The 23,837-nt window shown below is 46.5% G+C and overlaps 1 protein-coding gene across 2 annotated transcripts in view; it reads right to left on the bottom strand.

Annotated features, from left to right (window-relative positions):
• Window positions 1-23,837, bottom strand: part of PALS1 (protein associated with LIN7 1, MAGUK family member) — a 340,500-nt gene that overhangs the window by 68,137 nt on the left and 248,526 nt on the right. For both annotated transcript variants that reach the window (XM_040332883.1, XM_040332882.1), the window contains exon 9: window positions 14,546-14,617. In XM_040332883.1, the coding sequence (XP_040188817.1) occupies window positions 14,546-14,617 (72 nt within the window). The remainder of the gene's footprint in view (window positions 1-14,545; window positions 14,618-23,837) is intronic.

The raw sequence follows: 23,837 nt of genomic DNA, 5'->3' as shown, positions 1-23,837 counted from the left end.
CCTGCCCAACAGACCCTGGACAGCTCCTGACAGGTCCTTCAGGCGATCCGGAGGAAGGAGGGAAAAAATCTGTTTGGTGGACAAGAGAGAAACTCTACCTTGTACCCTGAGGAAACTACGTCGCAAACGCAACGGTCGGAAAGAAGAGACCTCCACCGAAGCCGCGAATTTGCGAAGCCGGCCCCCCACCCGAGATGTGGGCGGGGGAAACCTTCATGCGGAGGCAGGCTTGTCCGCAGGCTTGTTGGGCTTGCGGTACCAGGGGCGCTTTTGTCCTTCAGTGGACGCCTTAGCACCCTGGAAACGTTTTCCTGCCGCACTTGGCGGGCAAAAAAAAGCTTGGGGGCAGTAAATGAGGGCCCTTGCTTACGGCGAGGCTCCTTACCCTTCCCGGATTGCGGGAGCAGAGTGCTCTTACCGCCTGTGGCATCTTTTATGATGTCATCCAGGGACGCCCCAAAAAGCCATTCACCCTTAAAGGGTAAATCCACCAGGGACTTCTTAGAGGACTGGTCCGCAGACCAACACTTTAGCCACACAAGGCGGAGTAGTACCACCGCAGAGGCCCTGGAGAGCAAGGGGAGCGTATCCAGGGCCGACTCAGACAAATTTCAGACCTTGCACCAACTGGTCGGCCAGGTCCACACAGAGCTCAGGAGCATTATGCGCCTCCAGTTCCTGTACCAGGGACTTAGCCCATTCGGTAAGTGTCTGCGACACCAGAGCCCCGGCCAAAACCGGTTTCACCGCCGACCCCACCACTGTGAATAAGGAGCGGGCCAAAGCCTCGGCTCTCCTATATGCGGGGTCCTTAAAGGTGGGAGCCCCTTCCACAGGCAACGTGGTGGCCTTGTTCAGCCTGGACACCGCAGGGTCCACCGACGGAGGAGATACCCACTTTTTTAGGAAATCCTCCTCAAAAGGGTAAGGGACCGCAAAGTATTTTGGTACTGCAAAACTTTCTGCGGCCGATCCCATTCCTTGTATAACAGTTTGTCTAGATACGGAACACAAGGAAACTTTTGCCGTGCGGGGTGGCTTGCGGAACCTACAAGGGACCGGCATGTCTGATGCCTCCGCCAAATCCTCAAGTTTTTGAGTATCCCGCACCGCAGTGATATAAGCTCCAACAAATTCCTTATCCTGCTTCGACCCTGAAGCAGAGTCATCCTCACTGTCCGCGTGGGCTAAGTCTGCATCATCTGACATGACAGAACCAGGGCCAAATGCAGAAGCAGCACCTGATTCTACGTCACACATCCCCAGAAGCAGGCTCAGGGAGGGGGCGCTTTTTACCCCCCTTCTGGCCACTTGCCGCTTCAATCCTGGCAACAAACGCCTCAAGAAATGCCGTCATAGCATCCAGCGAGGCCACAGGAGCAGGGGCACTAAGGGTTAGCTCTGGCATGGTTGGGGTACCACCAGCCACCCCCCCGGCTGTCACAGAGAGCAGGGGACCCCCGGGGACTCACCACCCAGAACCAGGCTGTACCACTGTGCAGAGCTTAGTGCGCTGTCCGTGCTGTGTCGTTCCCTCAGGCGCCGTTATTCCAGACACTAGAGGCCAAAACTTTTTCAAGATGGCTGCCGACATGCAGAAAAACAGCATGCGGGCTACAAGAAAATGGACGCTGACATATAGAACTGTGGCTCTGGCAAAATGGCGGCCGTACACGTGTTAAACACCCTGTGAAACACAGCAGACACTGTCACAGCACCATCACAATAAAAAAAAATACAGTACCACACAGCAGCAGGCAGTAGCAGAGCCCCCCCCTCAGGTGGACCCCCCACCTCACAGCGGCCACCCAGAACGGGGAAGGAGGGAGAGGAAGGGAGAGAGGAAAGCAGGGCGGACCCTTAGTCGACCTCCCCAGGAATGCACCAGCCGAAAACACCCTGCCGAGACAAGGGGATACTATTTACCCATCCTGCGACCACCGGCTGTCTAAGGTGTTAATCACGGTTAATGAGTGCGCCATAGATGGCCTGAACATGGTCAGGGAACTACACTATCAGATCCATTTAAAAAGCCAAAACAAAGACTGAAGTGGGTGGTACCCGAGCCTTGGTACCGAAGAACGAGGTTTAGCCTGTAACGCTTCTCTTAGGAGAGCTGGGCCCTGAGATCCAGCACCTTGGTCACATTGCTATACCACAGGTTTGCTCTGGCAGGGCGCTATACAAGGTCCAAGGCAGTGTATCCTACGTACAGAGGGGACCCCGTCCCCTATGAGGAAACACTGAAGTTAGTGTGAAATGCGTCAGTGTCCTAGGTTTCCTTGCTGTGACTTGTAGTGCCCGTTTCCAGTTTTTTTACATTAAAGTTACGTTGGATTGGAATGCGGCTGTCCTGATCATCTTTTGTTCTTGATTGCCATGTGCATTTCTAGCACCCTCAGTTCCAAGGATGAGCTCTGGCGTGTTCGCATTGTACACATGCAGAGCCCGCCAGGAAGTGTGCACGGCGCTGTGCTAATCACAGCCAGGGAGACATTGTCGCGAGGATCGGCTGCAGAGATCGGGAAATGTCTCCCTGGCTGTGATTAGCACAGCGCCGTGCACACTTCCTGGCGGGCTCTGCACGTGTACTATGCGAACACGCCAGAGCTCATCCTTACTCAGTTCCTGAGAAGATTTGAACCCAACAAAGACCTGCCTGGAGCAGCAATCTGTCTCTTTAGGGACCCCATCCTTGAAGGTCTGGCATGACACCAAACCGCCGTGATGGGTGAAGATTGTACTCTTGCTCACGCATGCTGCTGTTTTTTCCCCAGCAACTAGAGGGCACAGGTTTTCTTCAAGTCTAGCCTACTGTTTATTGTAGGCAGGAAAAGGAAGAGCAGCCATTACCATGTGCTGACAGGTCAGATAGGCCTTGGAGACAGAACAGTGGACCGTGAGTGTGTGAGTAATGGCTTAGGAACGGGTGCAGACAAGTCATGATTACGTGCTGCATATTTTCTGCCTTTCCAAGGGGCATGTACAGCTGTAAGTAGTAGATACACCCCTGGATGATTAGCAGTTCACTTTGAAAGTGTCATTATATGATTGTGGGTAGGAACAGCATAATATACGTGCTTGCATTTTTTGTGCTTAAATGCATGTTTTTATAATACATGTTTCATAGGCATGAGCATATGTGCTTGGTATCCTACAGGTCTACTGCAGTTGAGCAGGTGCTTGCTTACAAACTTGATAAATCGCACAGTTGCTAAGCAAAGGCCCAGTATCCTGGTGGTCTGGGCTCCTACCTTGAAAAACTGAGGCCATGAATTCAGATCCCACATATGGTATCACCTACTTAAAGCTTGCATTGTACTTCTAAAATGCACAGTTGCTAATACGCACAGATGCCGATAGGCCCAGTTGACTAACACGCACAGATGCCGATATGCACAGTTGCTAAAGACACACTGTGACGGTATCGGTATGATATCCCCGTCAAGCATTCCCTCCTCTCCATACAAGAACATCACAGGATTCCCCACACATGAGTCAAGACTGGATGCTGGAACCAAGACTGTTTATTGACACAAAAACTCAGCTTATATGTGGTTACAGCCTGCTAGGAACGCCCCCCTCACACAGTGGGGTTTCCCATACAGATTATAGGAGACAAGTCGGAGCCGACCCTGCAGACACGTTTCTTTAGATAAAGACATCACTGGAGTTAATTACTACACTGAAGCAATCAGAATAATTAACATACTACTTCTCTAATCATTTAGCCTGATGATACAATACACATCTTTTAAGGGTAAACACAGATCTTCTTTACACAACACAATAGATCAATTAACGTTTAGAATAGTGAGGGGACATTAGCACGTCAATAACCTGTCAGAGCAATGAATCACACATGAAATTCCTTTCTACCTCTAACCCATATGGCTAGCAGGGAGCAGTACACTGAGACATATAGGCAAATGTATCACACACACAAATGCTGATATGCACAGATGCTAAAATAGCACAGTTGCTGGAACACACGGTTGCTGCTTAAACAGGTTGCTGAAGATAACTGTTTTTACCAGTTCACGTTTGCATAAAGATACATGATCATGTGTGTACAAAATGCATGTTTGGGTAAAAAAAAAAATGTTTTTGATTACATAAGAACGCATGACCGCTTAAGGATACACGGTCACATAAAGATGCATGGTTATGTTTGTATAGGCTTGATTGCATAAAAATGCTGGATCGCATAAGAGTGCATGATCGCCTAAAAAGTTGCATGATCACCTAAAGATGCATGGTTGGACAATGAGGCATGTTAATACATGTTTAATTAAAGCGGAGGTTCACCTATTTTTTTTTTTTCAGTCAGCACTTACAGATACTGTAGCTGCTGACTTTTAAAATAAGGACAGCTCGCCCGCACCTGATTCGGCACCTGAATCTTCGGTAAGGGAATCAGGCAGTGAAGCTGGTTCCCTACTGCGCATGCGTGACTCGCATGGTCCCTGCTATCTTTTGGGACCCGTGTGTCTCCCAGAAGACAGCGGGGGGGGGGGGGTTTTGAAGGCACCGGAAGGGGCGCAATTACCAACGGGTGGCTTGGGTATCTGGTCCCGGAAGTGGGAGCAGAATACCTGTATTAGACAGGCATCTGCTCCCCCCTGAAAGGTGCCAAATGTGACACCGGAGGGAGGGAGGAACCGGAAAAGCAGAAGTTCCTATTTTGGGTTGAACTCCACTTTAAATATACATGACTCCTCAGGATCGCATAGGAATACATGTCTGCATAGATATGTGCTGAGTAATGTTGCATAAATCATTTCATAAACGCATGCTTGCTTTGCAAAGATGCTTGTTCCATGGCACACGTGCTACATGAATGCGTGTGTACAGCACACACTTTTCATATTTTGCCTAAAAGCATATTTGTATGGTCTCATGCTAAAACCATGTACACACACTTCCATAAGAGGTATATTGCTTTAACACATGCTGCATACATTAAAACTGTATACGTGTGTACTTGTTTTAATGTATGTTTAATGTATGTTTTTCTGCAACTATTTTCCTATGTGTTTGTATAGGACTGCAGATGTTGCCTGAGGGCAGAAGCCTACAGAGCAGAATTCCAAGACTTATGTGGTTTTCAAGGGCTATATGGGTCATCCCTGTAGTAGCCCTAGTCTACTCCCCAAAGACCTAATAAAAAGAATGTTCTTTATTTCTGGCACTGGACCGATTGAGGTTTCAGGGAATCATAGAGACCCCCTCAGAAGGGCAGGGTGTGTGGTTATTCAAATCTCTTCACGGTACCGAAGCTGATTGGAGATGTCAGACCCTTTTGTCGATCTCAAGGATCTGAATCGCTTCTCAGACATCCGCTCTTTACGCATTGGGAGTCAATCCGGTCAGTGCCAAATTTCCCCACTCATCAGAAGTTTCTGCGTTTTGCGGTGGAACAGCGCCACTTTCAGGTGGCCTTGCCCTTCGTGTTAGCCACCGCACCCCGGGTATTTACGAAGGTCTTGGCCCCAGAACTAGCAAGATTAAGGGCTCAGGGTATAGCAGTGACGGAATACCTAGATGACCTGCTACTGTTAGATCACTAGCACGATTAAACCAGGGGGTGTCCAGAATGGTCAGGTAACTGGAACACCTAGGTTGGATTCTCAACCTGGAGAAATCATTCTTACAACCAGTAAAAAGACTGGAGTATTTGAGCTTGGCCATAGATACAGCCCAGGAAAGACAGTTTTGCCCCAGGCAAAAGTCAACGCTATAAGAGAGCTGGTCCAGGTGGTCAGGGCAAGGAAGGGTCCTTCTATTTGCCTTTGCATGAGGTTTGCTATGAAAGATGAGGACTTCATTCAAAGCAATTCCCTATGCCCAGTTTAATTCAAGACTGTTACAATACAGTTTTATGTCTGCTTGGTACAAGAAAACCCAAGTTTTGGATTACCCAATGAATCTGGCCCCAAAAGATCCTTCATTCCGGTTATCTGGAAAGTGGTAACAATGGATGCCAGCCTATGGGCTGGGAGTAGTCCTAGAGAAGACCACCATCCAAGGAAAATGGTCAGAGTCCGAGAAAACCTTGCCCATCAACATCCCAGAGGTTGAGGCAATACGTTTGGCTTAATGGCCTGGACTTTCAGGATACGGAATTGTTCTGTTAGGTTACAGTCCGACTATGCCACAGCAGGGGGCACCAGAAGTTGGACAGCTTTGTGTCAAGAACAAGGGACCCTCTTGCACTCGGGTCACATGCGTTAATGACCCCGTGAGATAATTTTTTCACCGATTTATGCATTCCCCCCAGTTGAGCTGCTGCCGTGATTTCTTTGCTGGATGAAGGGAGCAAGGAAATCCGGTAATCCTAGTAGCTCCAACGTGGCCCAGGAGATCTTGGTATGCAGAGAGATCATGAGGTTGGCAGTAGGGGTTTCGTGGACTCTTCCATCTTGTCCAGACCTGCTGTCACAAGGGCCGGTATTCCATCCTACCTTACAGTCATTAAATTTGACAGCATGGGTGTTGAAACCCACATCCTAAAGATTTAAGGGTTTTCAGGTTCAGTGACTACCACCCTGATTAATGCTAGAGAGCCAGCCTCTAGGACCATTTATTATAGGGTTTGGAGGATCTATGCCTCCCGGTGTAAAACCAAGGGTTGGCACCCTCGAAGGTATGTCATAGATAGAATTCTTGTCTTTCTACCGTTTAAGGTAGAAATGAAGCTGGCCTTGAGTACGGTCAAAAGTCAGATTTCGGTCTTGGCAGTATTTTTCCAAAGGTCGCTTGTTTCACGTTTTTTTGGTCTGGGCCTTTATACAAGGGGTAACTCGGACAAGTCTGTCAGTCAGATAACCCTTGTGCCCATGAGGTCTAAATCTAGTTCTGTCAGGTTTGCAAAGACAGCCCTTTAAGCCAATACACAAGATTCCTTTGCTTCTTTTGGCAAAGAAATTGGTGTTCTTAGTTGCGGTAACCTCCGCAAAAAGTTTAGATGCAATGGATTCGTTTATATGACAAGTGTTGTTGGTAGTAATTATAACTTTAGTATATTAATTTATACAAATTTTAGCAACTTATGTTTTTATTTATAAATAATTTCTCTTCATGCATACTCATCATGCTTGTCGGGGTTTGCCCACATTACATCATGGGCATGACTATATTATACAAACATTGAACATATTTGTCTGCACAAATACAAATACAAATATTTAATTTAATTCATTGCACTACATGGGTCCGAGCTTAATTTTAAATTGTATTTAATTTTATTTAATCTAATTCCATTTAATTTATTTCACTTAATGTTGGACCATGTTTTCATAATTATATATATACACGTTTATATTCATATATTTATTGCAGTTTTTGCGCACTTGCATATCAACAATTCATTGTTGTTATGTTTTATTTCCAACACAGATCAGCACCGTATTTATGAACAACTCCACATTCACACACGGTCTCCACATTTTATTACCACAATATCATTCATATCGGTTTTCATTTATATTTATTTAATAGCACTTTATTTTTGCAGTAGATTTATATATATTTATTCATTTATTGCATTTCTTTGTATGTTTTTACATACACTTATAAAGTCTATATCATAAAATGTGTTTTAGGTTAGAATGTCACATACACGTGTGTTTTTCGTTTTTATTGTGCAGATGCTGTTCTGGCCATGGGTTGTGTCAGTTTCAATCAGGTATCTAATTTTCTAATGCTGTGCAGACCAGCTTTAATTGGTTTGGATGCGTTCAAAGTTTTCTATTTAAATCCTTTCAGATCCTCACACAACCCAGCTATGACTAAGCATCTATTAATGATGTGAAACATGTTAGCTTTTGTGTCCCCTATGTCCACTTTCTACCATTGATTGCAGTGTTGCATGAATTTTTGGATGTTATACAGCTTTTGATTTTATCCTTTGTTCATTTTGTTTCAATAAATCGCCTATCAGAGTGCCGCAGTCCAGGAACATTTCTTTTTTCTTTTTTTCCACGGATCAGCGCACCTGTCAGTACTACAGGGCGGGAGCACAGCATAGGTCGCAGGGCTTGGAGCGGTACTCTTTTCCATTGTTAACCTCCGCAAAAAGTGTTTAGAATAGGCTGCTTTTTCCTGTAAAGAGCCATACTTGATTTTCATAGGGGCAGGGTAGTGTCAGGTTTTCATATGAACCAGGATGTTTCCCTACCGTCGATTTTTCCCAGAACCATGTTCTGCAGATGAATTATTACATTCTCTGCATGTAGTAAGGGCAGTTCATTTTTATCTGCAAACAACTGCCCAGATATGGAAAACTGATGCTTTGTTTGTGTTGCCAGAGGGCCCCAGAAGAGGACAGGCAGCATTAAAATTTACCATTTCTAAGTGGATTTGTCAGGTTATTGCTCAGGCTTATGTTTTAAAAGGGAAAGATTCCGCCTTTTCGTCCTAGAGAGCACACTCTACCAGGGCAGTCAGTGCTTCTTGAGCAGTGCATCACCAAGCCTCTGTGGCAAAACCGCAACATGGTCATCAGTGCATACATTCACAAGTTTCTACCAGGTGGACGTAGGTCAACAAGAGGACGACGCCTTGGGGCAGTGTTCTGCAGGCAGCAGTATATGTCCTCAGATCTGACGGGGGTTTGCTTATTTTGTGTGTCTCCCTCCCCTCAGATGGCATTGCTTTTGGACATCCCATACAGTAATTACTACAGTGCTCTGTGATATACCAGAAAGAAAATAGGATTTTTTATAACAGCTTGCCTGTAAAATCCTTTTCTTTAGAGTACATCACAGGACACAGAGGCCCCTCCCCTCTTATTGGGAGAATATATATATATATATATATATATATATATATATATATATATATATATATATATTGCTTTGCTACAAAACTGAGGTACTGCCTGTATGGGAGGGGACTTCCTGTCTTGATTATGCCAGTGTCCATTCACCTGAAGGTGGGCGTATAACCCATATAGTATTTACTATAGTGCCCTGTGTCCTCTGATGTACTCCAAAGAAAGGGATTTTATGGGTAGGCCGTTATTAAAATCCTATCATCAATGACATGGTATTGATAAGAGCCATTTTATCTATGGGAAGTTCCCAAAACATGGCCTGTTGGGGGTACTTGAGGACCGAGATTGAGAACCACTGCTCTAAATGACCCTCACAGCCTGTTAAGACTTTTCCAGTACATTCCCTATTGCAGCCTGTCTTGGAGGGTGAATGACCAAACCCTGATAAAGTCTTTGCTCCTGCCAAACCTTTGCCCATAGAGGAGGGGCTCAAAAAAGTGCATCATCCTGGTTATTGACTGGCCGATTCCTGTGTCTTGAAAAGGCTAACAGTCCCTGTAGAGGACATCCTATTGATAAAAAGACAAATTGGCATCACTAATGGGCACAGACTGACATGACTGCTAGGCACTGTTGGGGCTGCACTCATAATCAGTGACCTGATTATCTGTACAGGTCTCCCCTGTGAGGAGATGCTATTGATCAGCTCTACTCTCCTCTCACACTGTCAGTGTGAGGCAAGGAGAGATGATTACCGGCACTTCTGTGTTTACACGTGATCGTCTCTAATTGGACACCCCAATGGGACACTGCGCACCCCCACAGGCGCATGATCACAGTGAGACTGGTTGACATCATATGACATCAACTCAGAACAAGAGGGTATCCTGCCCGCCATCATTTGTCTATACAGCCAGCGGGAGGCAGTTAACAGTGAATACTTACCTGCTCTGTGCAATCGCATTGCACAGAGAAGACCTGAACCCCCTCTTCTGAGGTCCCCCCTTGGTGTTGTTTACTCCTCCTCTTCAAGTGATGCCATAGCAAGTTGCTTGCAAGTGTCTATAGACACACAGAGTGTGGCTTGGCCCCGCACCCGGCTCTCTTCCCACAGGATTTCACCGATAGCAGAAGGAGCAAATGCTTCACACTCCTGCAGCATTTCCTGTGAGAAGAGACGGGAGAAGAGGTACTGGATCGAGATTGGGCTCATGTAAGTGTTTTAGGGTGGGTTTGTAGGGAGCAGATTTTGAAAGTTTTTTTTATACACCTAAGGCCCCTTTCACACATGCCGGATGAAAAAGGGACACACATTGATCCCTATGAGATAGCAGGTGTCAGCGGATAAACATCCGCTGACACCCGATCTCATCAGTGTCCGCAATCCTCCAATTCTGCAGACAGAGGAAAATACTATTTTTCCATCCATCTACAGAGCGGATCGGGTGAACACGGACAGACGGTCCGTGTTCATCTGATCCTCCCATAGGGGAGAGTGAAGATCTGGCAGGGCGGTCCCTGCACAGTGTACGGGGACCGCCCTGTCATCCGCCGGCTCAGCTGGGATCAGCGGAGCGATCTATTTTTTTCCGGCAGTTTTCCTGTCGGGAAAACTGCTAGGGAGCATACACACGGCTGGGATTCCCGGCCAAAAGCTCTCCTGGCAGTTTTCCTGCCAGGAAAACCGGTCGTGTGTACGAGGCTTACCTCCTCTGCAGTGAAATCTTTAGCAGCGTTATCAGCCCTGCCTGAATTCTCAACTACTGGATTTGAACCCCCCCTTACGGTATGGAGATGGGAAAGCGGGAGGTGTTCTGTAGTCCACCAGAGACTACTGGGGGTGTTGTTAACACTTCTTCGTATTTAGTGCAGAATTGGCACTGGTGTCAGCTCAAACAGAAAACTAGTCGCATTGAATCTGTAGTTGCAGTGTTAAAGCGGAGTTCCACCCAAAAGTGGAACTTAACGCTCATCTTATTCCACCCCCCCCTCCGGTGCCACAATTGGCACCTTTCGGGGGGAGTGGGGACAGGATACCTGTATGAAAGGTATCCTTTCCCACTTTCGTGAGTCCCTGCCACGGAGCAGTGACGTCTCCGTGGGGCTCCCTCCTCCTCCCTTGGCCACTGAGCCAATAGGAGAGAGGAGCGGGGCCTCGCACATGCGCAGTAGGGTTCCCGGCGTGAAGCCGAAAGGCTACACTGCCAGGTTCGCCTATCCGCAATGGCGGCGGAGCACCCGACAGCTGATGGAAACATCAGCTGCGGGTGCCGACATCGCTGGACTCCAGGACAAGTAAGTGTCCATTTATTAAAAGCCAGCAGCTGCAGTATGTGTAGCTGCTGGCTTTTAATTTTTTTTTCCTGGTTGGAACACCGCTTTAAGGGGATAAAACTTGTGAACTGTGCATATACTTTATTGCAGAGATGTACTGAATATGTAAAAAAAATTCTCAAAAATACACTTACAGTAAAGCATTATTTACATTAGCTACAAAAAAACAATATTTTTAACCACTTAAGGACCGCGCACTGTATATATGTCATTTTTTAAAAGATGGATATCTCGGTAACGGCAGCAGCCGCTGCCACAACCGAGATATCCATCTTTTCAGTGAGCGGTCCTTTAAACGATAACGGTGGTCTCCGCGGCGGATTCGCCGCAAGATCACAGTTATCGGCGACGGAAGAGGGACCCCCTCTCGCGCCCTCCGCCACTTACTGGAGCCGTCGGTAGCAGCGGAGGCGATCGGGTCCTGTCTCCTGCTCGGCTGGAATACGAGTGAGGGCAAGATGGCCCCCACCCGTCTCCATAGCATAGCAGAAACAACGTCAAAACGTCACTTCCGCCCATGCTTCTTAAAGGCATATTCATAGTCGCCTATGGAGATTTTTAAGGGTAAAATTTTGATGCCATTCCACGAGCGGGCGCAATTTTGAAGCATGACATGTTGGGTATCATTTTACTTGGCGTAACATTATCTTTCACAATAAAAAAAAAAAATTGGGCTAACTTTACTGTTGTCTTATTTTTTTATTAAAAAAAAAGTGAATTTGTTCCAAAAAAGTGCGCTTGTAAGACCACTGCGCAAATACGGTGTGACAAAAAGTATTGCAATGACCGCCATTTTATTCTCTAGGGTGTTAGAAAAAATATATATAATGTTTGGGGGTGTGAAGTAATTTTCTAGCAAAAAAAAATGTTTTAATCTTGTAAATATTGTTAATCTTGTAAACACCAAGTCTGAAAAAAAGGCAAGGTCCTTAAGTGGTTAATTACCATATGATTTACCAAAACCATATAATATGGAGGTCAAACCTAAACACTTTTACTGTGTATGCAATCAGGCAGGCCCTTGCACTACATAGTTGAAGGTATATCTAAAGAAAATTAAACAGGAAAATTGTATAATGTATGGCGAAAAACAATCACCTTCTAAAACACCCATTCAGTTAAAAAGGCAAAAAAAATTTGTATAGATATAAAGAAGGTATATATATATATATATATATATATATATATATATATATATATATATATATATATATATATATATATATATATAAAATAATTTTTTTTTACAAGTGATCACATTCACTCTGTTCTCAGCTGCATAAGAGCTAGAGGGAAGAGAAAAGCAGCAGCACATTCCCAGTAAATGGCTGTGCAGCGGGGGCATCAGGACAAGTCTGATCATTGGAGGAGAGCACACCGAGTTTCCAGCATAGCCAGAGAACTGACCACGATGTGCTCTCCTGCTTAGCGTGGTCAGTTTTTAAAAGGAAAGCAGAGGGACTGACAGGAACATTAGAAATTTCACACAAAGGAATTCAAGACAACAGGATACTTTATGATACAAATTCATGGCACAACAGGCACAGGGCCGATCCTAGGGTCACAGACGCCTGGGTGCAGAAATATTTCTGGTGCCCCCCACATGGGCGTGGTCATCTTACTAACTGCTCCCCTTTACACGTTTCTATGGCTACGACTCAAACACAGAGATGCTTCCCTAAGAAGTCTTCATTACCCTGGGATCCTTCCATGATCTTTTAACAATAATGAAAATGAGTACACTAATGCACACAGAGGCCCAGGGCGTCTGTTAGTAAGAGCCCCCAGACATACTGCAGACATGATACAAGAGATGGTCAGAGACTGCAGACATGATACAGGAGATGGTCAGGGTTCTCTCTCTGATGGCGTCCCCTCAGCACAGTCCTCTCCCTGGAGTCCTGGATGCACATCCCTGAAAGCTTTTCCCGGGCTACTGGCTCTCTCTCTCACCCTTCTGCCATTCGGCTGGGCATACTGTGTGGGCTGCAGTTTTCAGGTCACAATGGGGATGCCAGTCCTCGGGACTATATGTCCCACAATCTTCTCTGCTCCTTTTTCATTGTATTTCTTCCCTGGCCAATATGAAGGAGGGAGAAGAAACATAGCAGTTAGCTGTCCTGGCAAGCGCCGTTCACTAGTATAGCAGTGTGAGGAGGAGAGGGAGTCTAAGAGCCCACGGCTGCTCTCTCTCCACTCAGACATGTGCCCTCTGATCTCCGGCTGCTTCGCTATCCTTCATTGACAGGAGGGAGGGAGGGGGATGGGCAGTAAACACAGAGAGCCATCTTCCTGTTGATAACAATGGCACAGTTTTTCCTCCCCTGATCCGCTCCTGCATATCTCCCAACTTTTACAGTTGAGAATGAGCGACATTCTGGGGAGAAAGTGACCTGCGGCACGTGCAGCTTATATAAAAGTCCCCATCAGATCCCCCTCCCCCACAGCAGGGATCCCCATCAGAGCCCCCCCCAGCAGGTGTCCCCCATCAGAGCCCCCCCCCCCCCCCAGCAGGTGTCCCCCCATCAGAGCCCCGCCCCAGCAGGTGTCCCCCATCAGAGCCCCCCCAGCAGCCCCCCCCCCTACAGCAGGGGTCCCCAGTTGTCGGCGGACAGCAAGCTGGATGGGGAACCGCAGCACTCGCCACATGCGCTCTCTGCCTCTGGACACAGACGAGAAGGGAGGGGGAGCACTCTGGAGCTTCGGCGTCCCCACCTCTGTGAAGTGTTCACAGCGGGGGTTCACCCTGTTAAAAAAAAAAAAAATGTTTTTTTTTTATTATACCATTACATTCGGCATCGTAGCGCGAGCTACGGTATGCCGGTCTTACATTTTTTATCCCCGTACTCACTGTGCTATGGCTCATTGAAGATTCCGGGGAATGGGCGTTCCTATGGTGAGAGAAGGTGATTGACGGCCGGCCCTGGCACGTCACGCTTCTCCGGAAATAGCCGAAATAGGCTTGGCTCTTCATGGCGCCTGCGCATAGCCTGTGCGCAGGCGCCGTGAAGAGCCGAGACCTACTCCAGCTGTCTTCGGGGAGCGTGACGTGCCAGAGCCGGCCGTCAATCATCCTCCCTCTCCATAGGCACGCCCATTCCCCGCGGGAGTCGGATTCTTCAATGATCGATAGCACAGTGAGTACGGGGATTAAAAATTTAAGACCGGCATACCGTAGCTCGCGCTACGATGCCGAATGTAATGGTATAATGATGTGAAGGAGGGTGAACCACCGCTTTAAGTAATGAAAATGTGGCTGTACCACGTAAACGTGTAAATATTTACAGACTCATATTTAAAATATTCACACACATTAAAAAAAGTGAACACCAAGCTGAATCTAAAAATCTTACATGTAATTTAAGACACTTGACCAATTTGCTTTCAAGTAGGAGCAAACCAGCATGGGGGAAGTATACTATATTTTACATTCACCTGATTTTTCAGGCTCCTTATCCTCTTCTATTGTCTGCTTCATCGCTTCCCTCTGCTGTTGGAAACTTTTCCCTGTGAAAGCAAAAAAAAAAAAAGTCCTGAAAGCTGTGCAAGTAAAGACAAAAAAGTGCAATCCTTGGGAGTTTTTCAGTCAGGATTCAGGAGGCTTTTAGCAAATTTGATCAAAGCTGTACAGTTTGTTTTCAGCTATAGACGCCACTTACCTGCAAAGGCAGTTTTTTGGTAACAGGGAACTATGTCTGATGGTATATTTAACTGACCAAAAGGGAGGAGCAGGTTATTGTTAAGGTTTACAAACACTTTATCACTTCTATACCAACCCATAATCTTTTTATTACCAGGCCATTTTTCAGCACTGTTATAGTTTGACTGACAATTACGCCGTCATGCAAACATTGTACCCAAATTAATTTTATATCCCCCCCCCCCACTATAAAAAATAAATAAAAAAAAAAGAAGACCATAAATAAAAATAAATGAAAAAAATAAAAATAAAATAAAGGAACACAAGAATACTACGAAAAGCCCCCAATTTTTTTGGGGGGGGAAGTACATTATGTCCAAACTAACCAGGTTTACTCTGTCTCAGATTGACACATTGGATTGGAAAAAACATGTCACACATTAAATGGGGCCAGTAGGGTCCCATTCACTTGCTGTTACATTGTTGACCTGCAGATTTAAGACTCACTGGCTCTAACACAGTGGTTCTCAACCTGGGGGTGGGATCCCCTCGGGGGTCAAATGATTTGCCAGGGGTCACCAAATCCTGGGCTGTTCCTGAAGCCTGCACCACCCTCCTAGCCTTCTTGCGGCTGCTCAGCAGGGCTGTCTCTGGAGTCAGTGGCCACCCAGCTGTGCTGTTCCGGGAGCACACGGCCGCCCACTCAGCCTCTTCGCAGCCGCCCATTCAGTTCACGGCATGGGTTGGGGGGCAGAGACTAGAGGTCTGCTGACTGGTGAGGATTGTGAGGTGGGAGGGGCTGGAGGAGACCCTATCTCCTGATTTCAGCATAGGTGTCACTTATGTAACAACGAGACACCACAAAGTCGGAGACACACTGGGTAACACTACATGCGATTATAGTTGCCATTAAAAGTCCCCACTACAGTTCTCAGATCAGCAGATGACCTTGATCAAGAGCACCTAAGTTGGCTGATCAGAACTCCCCCCAGCATTGCCACTCATCCCATTCCCCCTCCACCAAGGAGTAAGAGAAGGAATTAAAATAGAGAATACATGGAAGGGAGAGGAAAAGAGGGGGAGGAAGAAAGAAAAAGGGAGAGAAAGAATAAGAGAAAAAAACAAGAAAGAGAGAGAGGGATAGGGGAAAAAAAACAAGAAATTAGGATAGCGAGAGATAAAAGGGAAAAAAAGGAGAACGAAGAGTGGTACATCCTAAAATGTACCATATGAGGTTTTAATACTGTACGAGTGGAGGGGACTCAGGGAGCGCTAAATTTCCGTGGGTTAGGGGCGCAAATTACTTGTCTTGCCTTGGGTGCCAACAACCCACGCTACGAAAATAATTTTACTGTTAGGGGTCCCCACAACTTGGGAAATTTTATCAAGGGGTCGCGTCACTAAAAGGTTGAGAACCACTGCTCTAATGCCATGTACACGATTAGTTCATCCGATGAAAACGGACTGATCGATTTTTTCATCAGATATCCGATGAAGCTGACTTTCATTAGTTTTGCCTACACACCATCAGTTAAAAATCTGATCGTGTCCAACGCGGTGACGTAAAACACAACGACGTGCAGAGAAAAATTAAGTTCAATGCTTCCGAGCATGCGTCGACTTGATTCTGAGCATGTGTGGATTTTTGACCGATGGATTTCTCCACAGACGATCGTTTTATTCTAGCGGTTTTTTAACCATCAGAAAATTTTAAAACAGGTTCTATTTTTTTTCACCGATGAGAAAAAAAAACGATGGGGCCCACACACGATTGGTTCGTCCGATGAAAACGATCCATCGGACCGTTTTCATCAGACGAACCGATCGTGTGTACAGGGCATAACGTTTGAAGTCGCATACGCTGATTTGTATGTCACTGCCTACAGTCTAAGTTCTGAAATTTGATGTGCATTTGCTTTTCCACCCCTTTTATATGATGTGTTCTTTATTCCTTACTCTATGTATGGGAGACAATTGCACTTATGTGTCAATCCCATTATGTTTTGTAAAAATCCCTTTTTATTGGAAAATAATAAATAGTACAGTAAAACCTTGGTTTGCGAGCATAATTTGTTCCAGAAACATGCTTGCAATCCAAAGCACTTGTATATCAAAGCATTTTTTTTACAGGGTAGAAAAGAGAAGAGAGGCACCTCTAAGTGTAGCAATAAGTTGCTAAATGTTGTACCTTCATTAAATGTAACCATATTGCTACACTTAGAGGCTCCTCTCTTCCTTTTTATACTCAGTTGTGACATGATGCTACTCTTCTATCAACACATCGCTTGTATATCAAGGCAAAATTTGTTAAAACATTTTGCTTGTCTTGCAAAACGCTCTCAAACCAAGGTTTTAGTGTATTATAAAATAGATTGGTGCACTAGATACATTCTTGTACAGGTGATAACCAGGAGACATTGAAGGTCAGATACAGTGGCAGGTGAAAGGGTTAATGTTCAGATGGACACAATAAGGGAGATGATGGGTTAACATTACTGGTCACTAGGGACTGCATTATAGCTAGTGTGTGTGTGTGTGTGTTTGTGGGGGCCCATTCATAAATACACAATCTTTTATTCACACAGGGAGAAGCCGTTATCTAGGTGCCAGAGTTATGGGAAGAGGCCCATTTACCTCTTCAACATGGAGACAAGGTGCTTTGCCCCAAGTTACCTATCCCTCCATGTTGAGGGCATGTGGCCTGGTATGTTTCAGGATGTGGGGCGACTTGCTCATCCCCACTAACTTTTCTTGCCTGCCAGGCTGCATGCTCGGATAAGGGTCTGGTATGGAATTTGGAGAGGGCCACATTCTATTTCCTGGCATTGCGTCCCCTTAAAGGGGAGGTTCACCCTATAAAAAATTTCTAACACTACATCCAGCCCAGTTCTGCAAATTATATTACACTGACCTTTTTTTTTTTTCCGCCGTAGATAGCGTTTAGCCTTAGAATTCACTGCGGCTTCCGGGTAGGGAATTGATTGACATGCTAAACGACGGCGCACCCAACGCGTCACGACTTCCCGAAAGAAGCTCGGCTCTATTCGCAGGCGCCGAATAGAGCCGAGTCGACCCGAGCTTCCTTCGGGAAGTCGTGACGCGCTGTGTGCGCCGTCGTTTAGCATGTCAATCAATTGGCATGTCAATAGGAACGCCCACTCCCACAGGATTCCCTACCCGGAAGCTGCAGTGAATTCTAAGGCTAAATGCTATCTACGGCAAAAAAAAAAAAAAAGGTCAGTGTAATTTTATTTGCAGAACTGGGCTGGATGTAGTGTTAGAAATGTTTTATAGGGTGAACCTCCCCTTTAAAATCCATACCAGGCCCGAAGGGCACGGTATGGATAGTGGGGGAACCCATTTTCCAGTCACCACCCTTAACATTGTCGCTGTTCCTTTGTTTATATTCACCTGCCAGTTGGAAATTCCTGGCTGACAGCTAAATGAGCCAGGAGGCAGGGATGAGTCATTGATAGGGTGCCACTACTAAATGCTTCACTGCCTGTTGCAACCGGAGGTCCGGTCTGCCATAAAAAATTTTTTTTTCTAAATACTGCAAAATAAAAAAAATTTGCACTCATTTTTTGACACCAGAATGCAAGCGGTATTTGACTTTCAGTGAATCGACCCCACAATATAAAAATATGCTCATGTATGATCTGTGGAGAAGGAGAGTGGAAAACCTGCAATTACCAATGCCCAGCCTTCAACCTGGTCTCTGCCACATAGTTACATAGTTAGTCAGGTCGAAAAAAGACACAAGTCCATCCACAAAGCCACTTTCTGCCAAGTATGAGGATGGTAGGAAACAATTCAGGTAAGTACAATAGCAACAATTAAATCAGTTTGAGATTTAAAATAAGGGGCAACTAAATCATAGTAAGTTTATTTTTTTTATATATATTTATATATTCAAATACAGTTCCATTTTAAATAATTGTGAATAATGGCTACAGTGGTTATGAGCTTTTTAGAGATTACCATTTCAGCTTTACTTCTGCCATCTTCTTACAGCCAATTCTAGTCACAAGAGCACTATTCTCAGTTTTCTAACATGAGGACACATTATAAAAAACGAATAGGGGAATTCATCAAAACTGAATCATACAGAATCTGCAGCAGCTGTGCATAGCAACCAATCGGCTTCTATCTTCAGCATGTTCTGTTAATAGTAAAAGAAAGAAGCTGACTGGTTGCAATCCACATCTGCTCCAGATTATGGTTGCTTCCATTTTAATAAATTTCTCTAATGAATTTATTGAATTAAGCAAATAATCTTTTAAAGAGGAAATTCAGTCTGCTCACATAATTAGTAATCAAAACATCTTTGCCATTCTGAAGCTTCCCTCCAAGCACTTTGCATATTTTATATATACTGTGATTCTGTACTTGCCAAATATGCTGCAGAAATCTCCCTCCACCGAGTCTTCTGGCTGCAATAATTTTAACTGTAGGCAGCTGAAGCTGCTGCCTGCTCACTTCCTGGATTTACACACACACACACACACATAGAGAGACACACCTCCAGCTCTGCAGCCCTCATTGGCCCTCTTATGACCCCCCCCCCCTCTGTTCCTGGCAAACTGTCACAAGAGTGAGTGAGAGAGAGCTGTGCATAGTTGTCATAATCCTAGGCTTTTTTACCAGACAAGAAACAGAAAGTGGGCTGTAAAAGGTATTTACTGTTTTTACTATCCAAGGGCAGAAAATTTATTAGATGGAAAGATGAAACAATTGACTGAAGTTGCACTTTAAATCCAATAAACCAGAGACCAGAGACTAATTATCATTCTGCTAGATTATAGAAGAATGCTTTAGATCAGTGGTCCCCAACCTTTTTGGCACCGAGGACCGGCGTTGTGGAATAGAATCGGGCCAAGGCCCGGGGGGGGGGTTGGGTTGTTATGTAGCTTTTCGCAGGCAATTTTTCGAGGAAATGGCTGGTGTTAGCGCTTCAATCATCACAGAACAATAGCTGATATGGTGTTGGGATGATTGAAGCGAATTATTTGTCATTGCATTGTAATGTAAAATGAAATAGTTCAAACTCACCATAATTGCCACCAGGTGTGTATTGCCACATCGCTTGCCACCTGCCACATCACCTGCCACCAGGTGTGGATTGCTATTATCCATGTCACCGGTCTTAAATCCCCCCAGAAAACAGTAAAATCACCTAAATGCATTAGTATGTTAACATAAGTGACACAAAGCAATATCATAAAAGAGGTTGTCAGGAAAAAGGCATATTTAAGCAGGCCTAAATTGTACCTGAAACGTGACCGCAGTCACTAAGTGAATGTTCCGGCTGCTGAGGGACATCTGTATGCGCTGCTCTATTGCATCGGCGCCAGTGCAGGGAAGATTCAAAACGAGCAGCGATTCCTAGCCACACTGCTGTATCACAGCGGCGGTGTCCAGGCAACCAGCGACGCTCCTGTGCTGGGCTCCCAGCGTAAACGGCGTCTGACGTCCATGTGCAGGGAGGCTGTGTGTGTGTATACCGAAAGGGGCGGTTTTGCGGCAATGTTGACGACATCATCGTCATGGAGACGAGTGACGTTAGCTGATCCCGCCCCCAGAGCGGCCTGTAACCAATCAAGCCACAGTATAGCAGCCCCGCTGTGTGGGCAGAAGTGCCGTGTTTCGGGCGGGCGGCGAGAGATGTCATCTCTATGCTTGCCTTCGTGGCCCGGCTGCAGACCGGGGGTTGGGGAACACTGCTTTAGATAATCTGCACAGGTGGTTGAGCGTACAGTAGTTCAGTTGTTTATTATTACAGGGGGTCCTGACTTACGAACAGGTCAGGGACTTTAGGTTTGTTCTTAAATCGGAAATGTTCGTAAGTCGGACCCGCATGCGCAGAACGGCAATTGCGTAAATCGGTAATGTTCGTAAGTCAGACCCGCATGCGCAAAACGGCAATTGCGTAATTTTACGGTGTTCCATCGAATGGCTGCGCATGCACAGAACGAGAGATACGTTGCTTTCCGATGTCCTGTCGAATGTGCCCGCCGCCGAAAATGGCGGCGCATGCGCAGAACGGCGGATACGGTCCCGTTCGTAAGTAGGAGTTGTTTGGAAGTCGGGGACCCCCTGTATTTTAGTTTGTGTGTGACCAAGCCTGGGTATGCCCAATAGGCTCTGTATTGTTTTGTTACCTTGAAATTACAATAAAAACAAAGTTTTGTTTAACTGCCCACCGGTCGCTGACATTGACTAATTTTTCAGACCACCGTTCCATGCAAAATTCCTGTACTTGCAATATACTCTGGGGGGGTCTACTAAAAGATATATATATATATATATACACATACATACATACATACATACACACACATATACACATACATACATACACACACACACACGGTTTGACAAATTTGCTTGGAATCTAGGAGCCAGCTAAAAAAGTAAGGAGCCAGAAAACGCGCCCCATCCTGCCTAGCTCGCGCTCAGAAGCAAACGCATACGGTAAGGCTGGCATCCGTCGTGATGATTGTCCAGTGATAAGGAAGGAACGACTTCCCGGACAGAAGTTCCGGTGAGGTCAGCCACCAAACTAGGGAGGCCCTGACTAGGTGGCTCATCCGGATCTGATAATCCAGGGATGATGGGCACTTGTCCCATCTGGACAGAATTTCCCTCTGTAGCACTCGTGTGTGAGATTGCGCATATGGTACCGCCTCGAAGGAGGCCACCATGAGGCCCAGGACTTGCATGCAAAAACGGAGTGATGACCATTTCTGGGATGTCAACTGCCGCATCGCAGCCTGAAGGGTCTGCAACTTTTCCACAGGAAAGAAAACCTTTGCCTCCGAGTCCAGAATCAATCCCAGATATACTAGGCGTTGAGTCGGTACCATTACTGACTTCTGAATGTTCAGTAGCCACCCAAAGTGTCTGAGGGTCTGACATGTTATAGACACGCTCACCTCTAGTTCTGAGGCTGAAGCGGCCCTCAGAAGTAGGTCGTCCAAGTAGCCCACGATAGCGATGCCACGTTGTCTTAGTAGGGTGAGAATTTTTGGGGCAAGCACTTTGGTAAACACCCTTGGTGCCGATGCCAGGCCAAAGGGGAGAGCCACAAATTGATAGTGGTCTTCCCCGACTGCAAAGCGCAGAAGTCTCTGATGCTTTGCGCATATGGGGACATGTAAATAGGCATCCCTGATGTCCAAGGATGCCAGAAAGTCCCCCGGCTGGAGAGCAGTAACGACAGAGCGGATTTATTCCATCCGGAATCCTTGTACCTTCAAAAGCAATTGAAGGCCCTGAGGTCCAGGATTGGACGAAAACCCTACTTCTTTGGTACTATGAACAGAATGGAGTAAAACCCCTGAAACCGTTCCTGTACTGGGACAGGGATAACCACCCCGCGTTTCAGCAGGTCTTGAACTGCCCCAATTAGGGCTTCCCGACGAGCCGGTTGTAGCTGGAGGGAAAAAATCTGTTTGGTGGGCAAGATAGGAATTCTATCTTGTACCCCGATGAGACTACCACGCAAACCCACCGGTCGGGGAGCCAAGATGTCCACCGGTTCACGAATTCGCAAAGACGTCCCCCCACCCGAGAAATGGGTGGGGGGCGCACCTTCATGCGGACGTGGTCTTGTTAACGGGCTTGTTGGGTTTGCGAAACCAGGGGGGGGGGGGGGGGCTCTGTCCCTGAGCAGGCGCTTTATTGGCATGTGGTTTTCTGCCCACGGTGCTGGGCGGACGAAAAAAATGCTTGGGTGCGGTAAAGAAGGGCCCTTGTCGTCGGCGTGGCTCCTTACCCTTATAGGTTTGTGGGAGCAAGGTGCTCTTACCTCCTGTGGCATCCCTAATAATGTCATCCAGGCAAGCTCCAAAGAGTCTGTCGCCCTTAAAGAGCAGGTCAATTGGTGCCTTTTTGGAAGCTTGGTCCGCCGACCAATTCTTTAACCAAAGTAGACGGGGTAACAACACCGCCTGAGCAGAAGCTCTGGCTAGCAGAGGAATAGTGTCCAAGGCTGATTCACACACGTATTTTAGGCCCTGTACCAGTTGCTCTGCTAGGGCTACTTCGTGGGCGGAAGAGTGATGTGTTTGTAACCCATTGAGCGGCATCTTTGCCCATTCCGTGAGTGTCTGGGACACCAGCACCCCAACTATGGTTGGGCGTACTGCCGAACCTACTACAGTGTATAGGTTACGGGATATCGACTCTGCCTTCTTGTCCGCCCGGGTCCTTGAAGGCAGGAGCCCCCTCCACCGGAATGGCGGTTAGCTTGTTTAGTCTGGACACAGGAGGGTCCACTGTGGGGGGCGAGGTCCATTTCGTCAAGAAACTCTCCTCCAGTGGGTAACGTACAGCCAGGTTCTTAGGTACAAAAAGGTCTTTTGTGGTCTGTCCCATTCCTTGTATAAAAGTTTGTCTAAGTAAGACACACAAGGGAACACCTTAGCAGTGCGGGTCGCCTTACGGAACCCAAAGGGGACCGGCGCTTCTGTTGATTCTACAGACCCCTCTATCTTTAGGGTATCTCGCACTGCGGTGATAAGGTCACTCACCAGAGCCTTCTCGCGAGCTGGCCTGGGTCCAGAATCATACTCACTGTCTGGCCGATCTTGGTCCGCATCGTCAGATACCTCAGAGTCAGGGTCTTGAGCCGTAGATAGACCTGGCTCCGTATCTGCGTTGTCCCCAGAAGATGGTGGGGAAGGGGGCGCTTTATAGACCCCGTTCTTTCACGCGCTGCTTCGACCTTGGCAATGAAGACATCTAGGATTGCTGACATAGCGTCCACCGATACATCGGGTGCAGGGGCATCAATTGCCAGCTCAGGTGTTTCAGGGGAAAAAACGTCTGTTTCTGATGTCATGCTGTCCACATGCTTGACACAGGGATTCCAAACAAGGTGCGACAACCCACCCTCCTAACTGCAGCAGAGATGAGGGGTTCCCCCCAGAGGACTCACTACCCCGGAACCAGTAGTGCCACTTAGCCGAGCTGCTTCTTGTCCGCTGAATCTATGTCAGTCTGCTGAAATGGCTGCTATTAATACAAGGCTGCTGTCTTTAATCTTTAATCTCTGTCTGGCTGCTGATTTATTTAGATGGCCGC

Source organism: Rana temporaria, chromosome 13 (genome assembly GCF_905171775.1).
Source record: "Rana temporaria chromosome 13, aRanTem1.1, whole genome shotgun sequence".
NCBI classification, from domain to species: domain Eukaryota; kingdom Metazoa; phylum Chordata; class Amphibia; order Anura; family Ranidae; genus Rana; species Rana temporaria.
The sequence above is the reverse complement of the archived record's forward strand: the minus strand, read 5'-3'. Positions and strand labels throughout refer to the sequence as shown.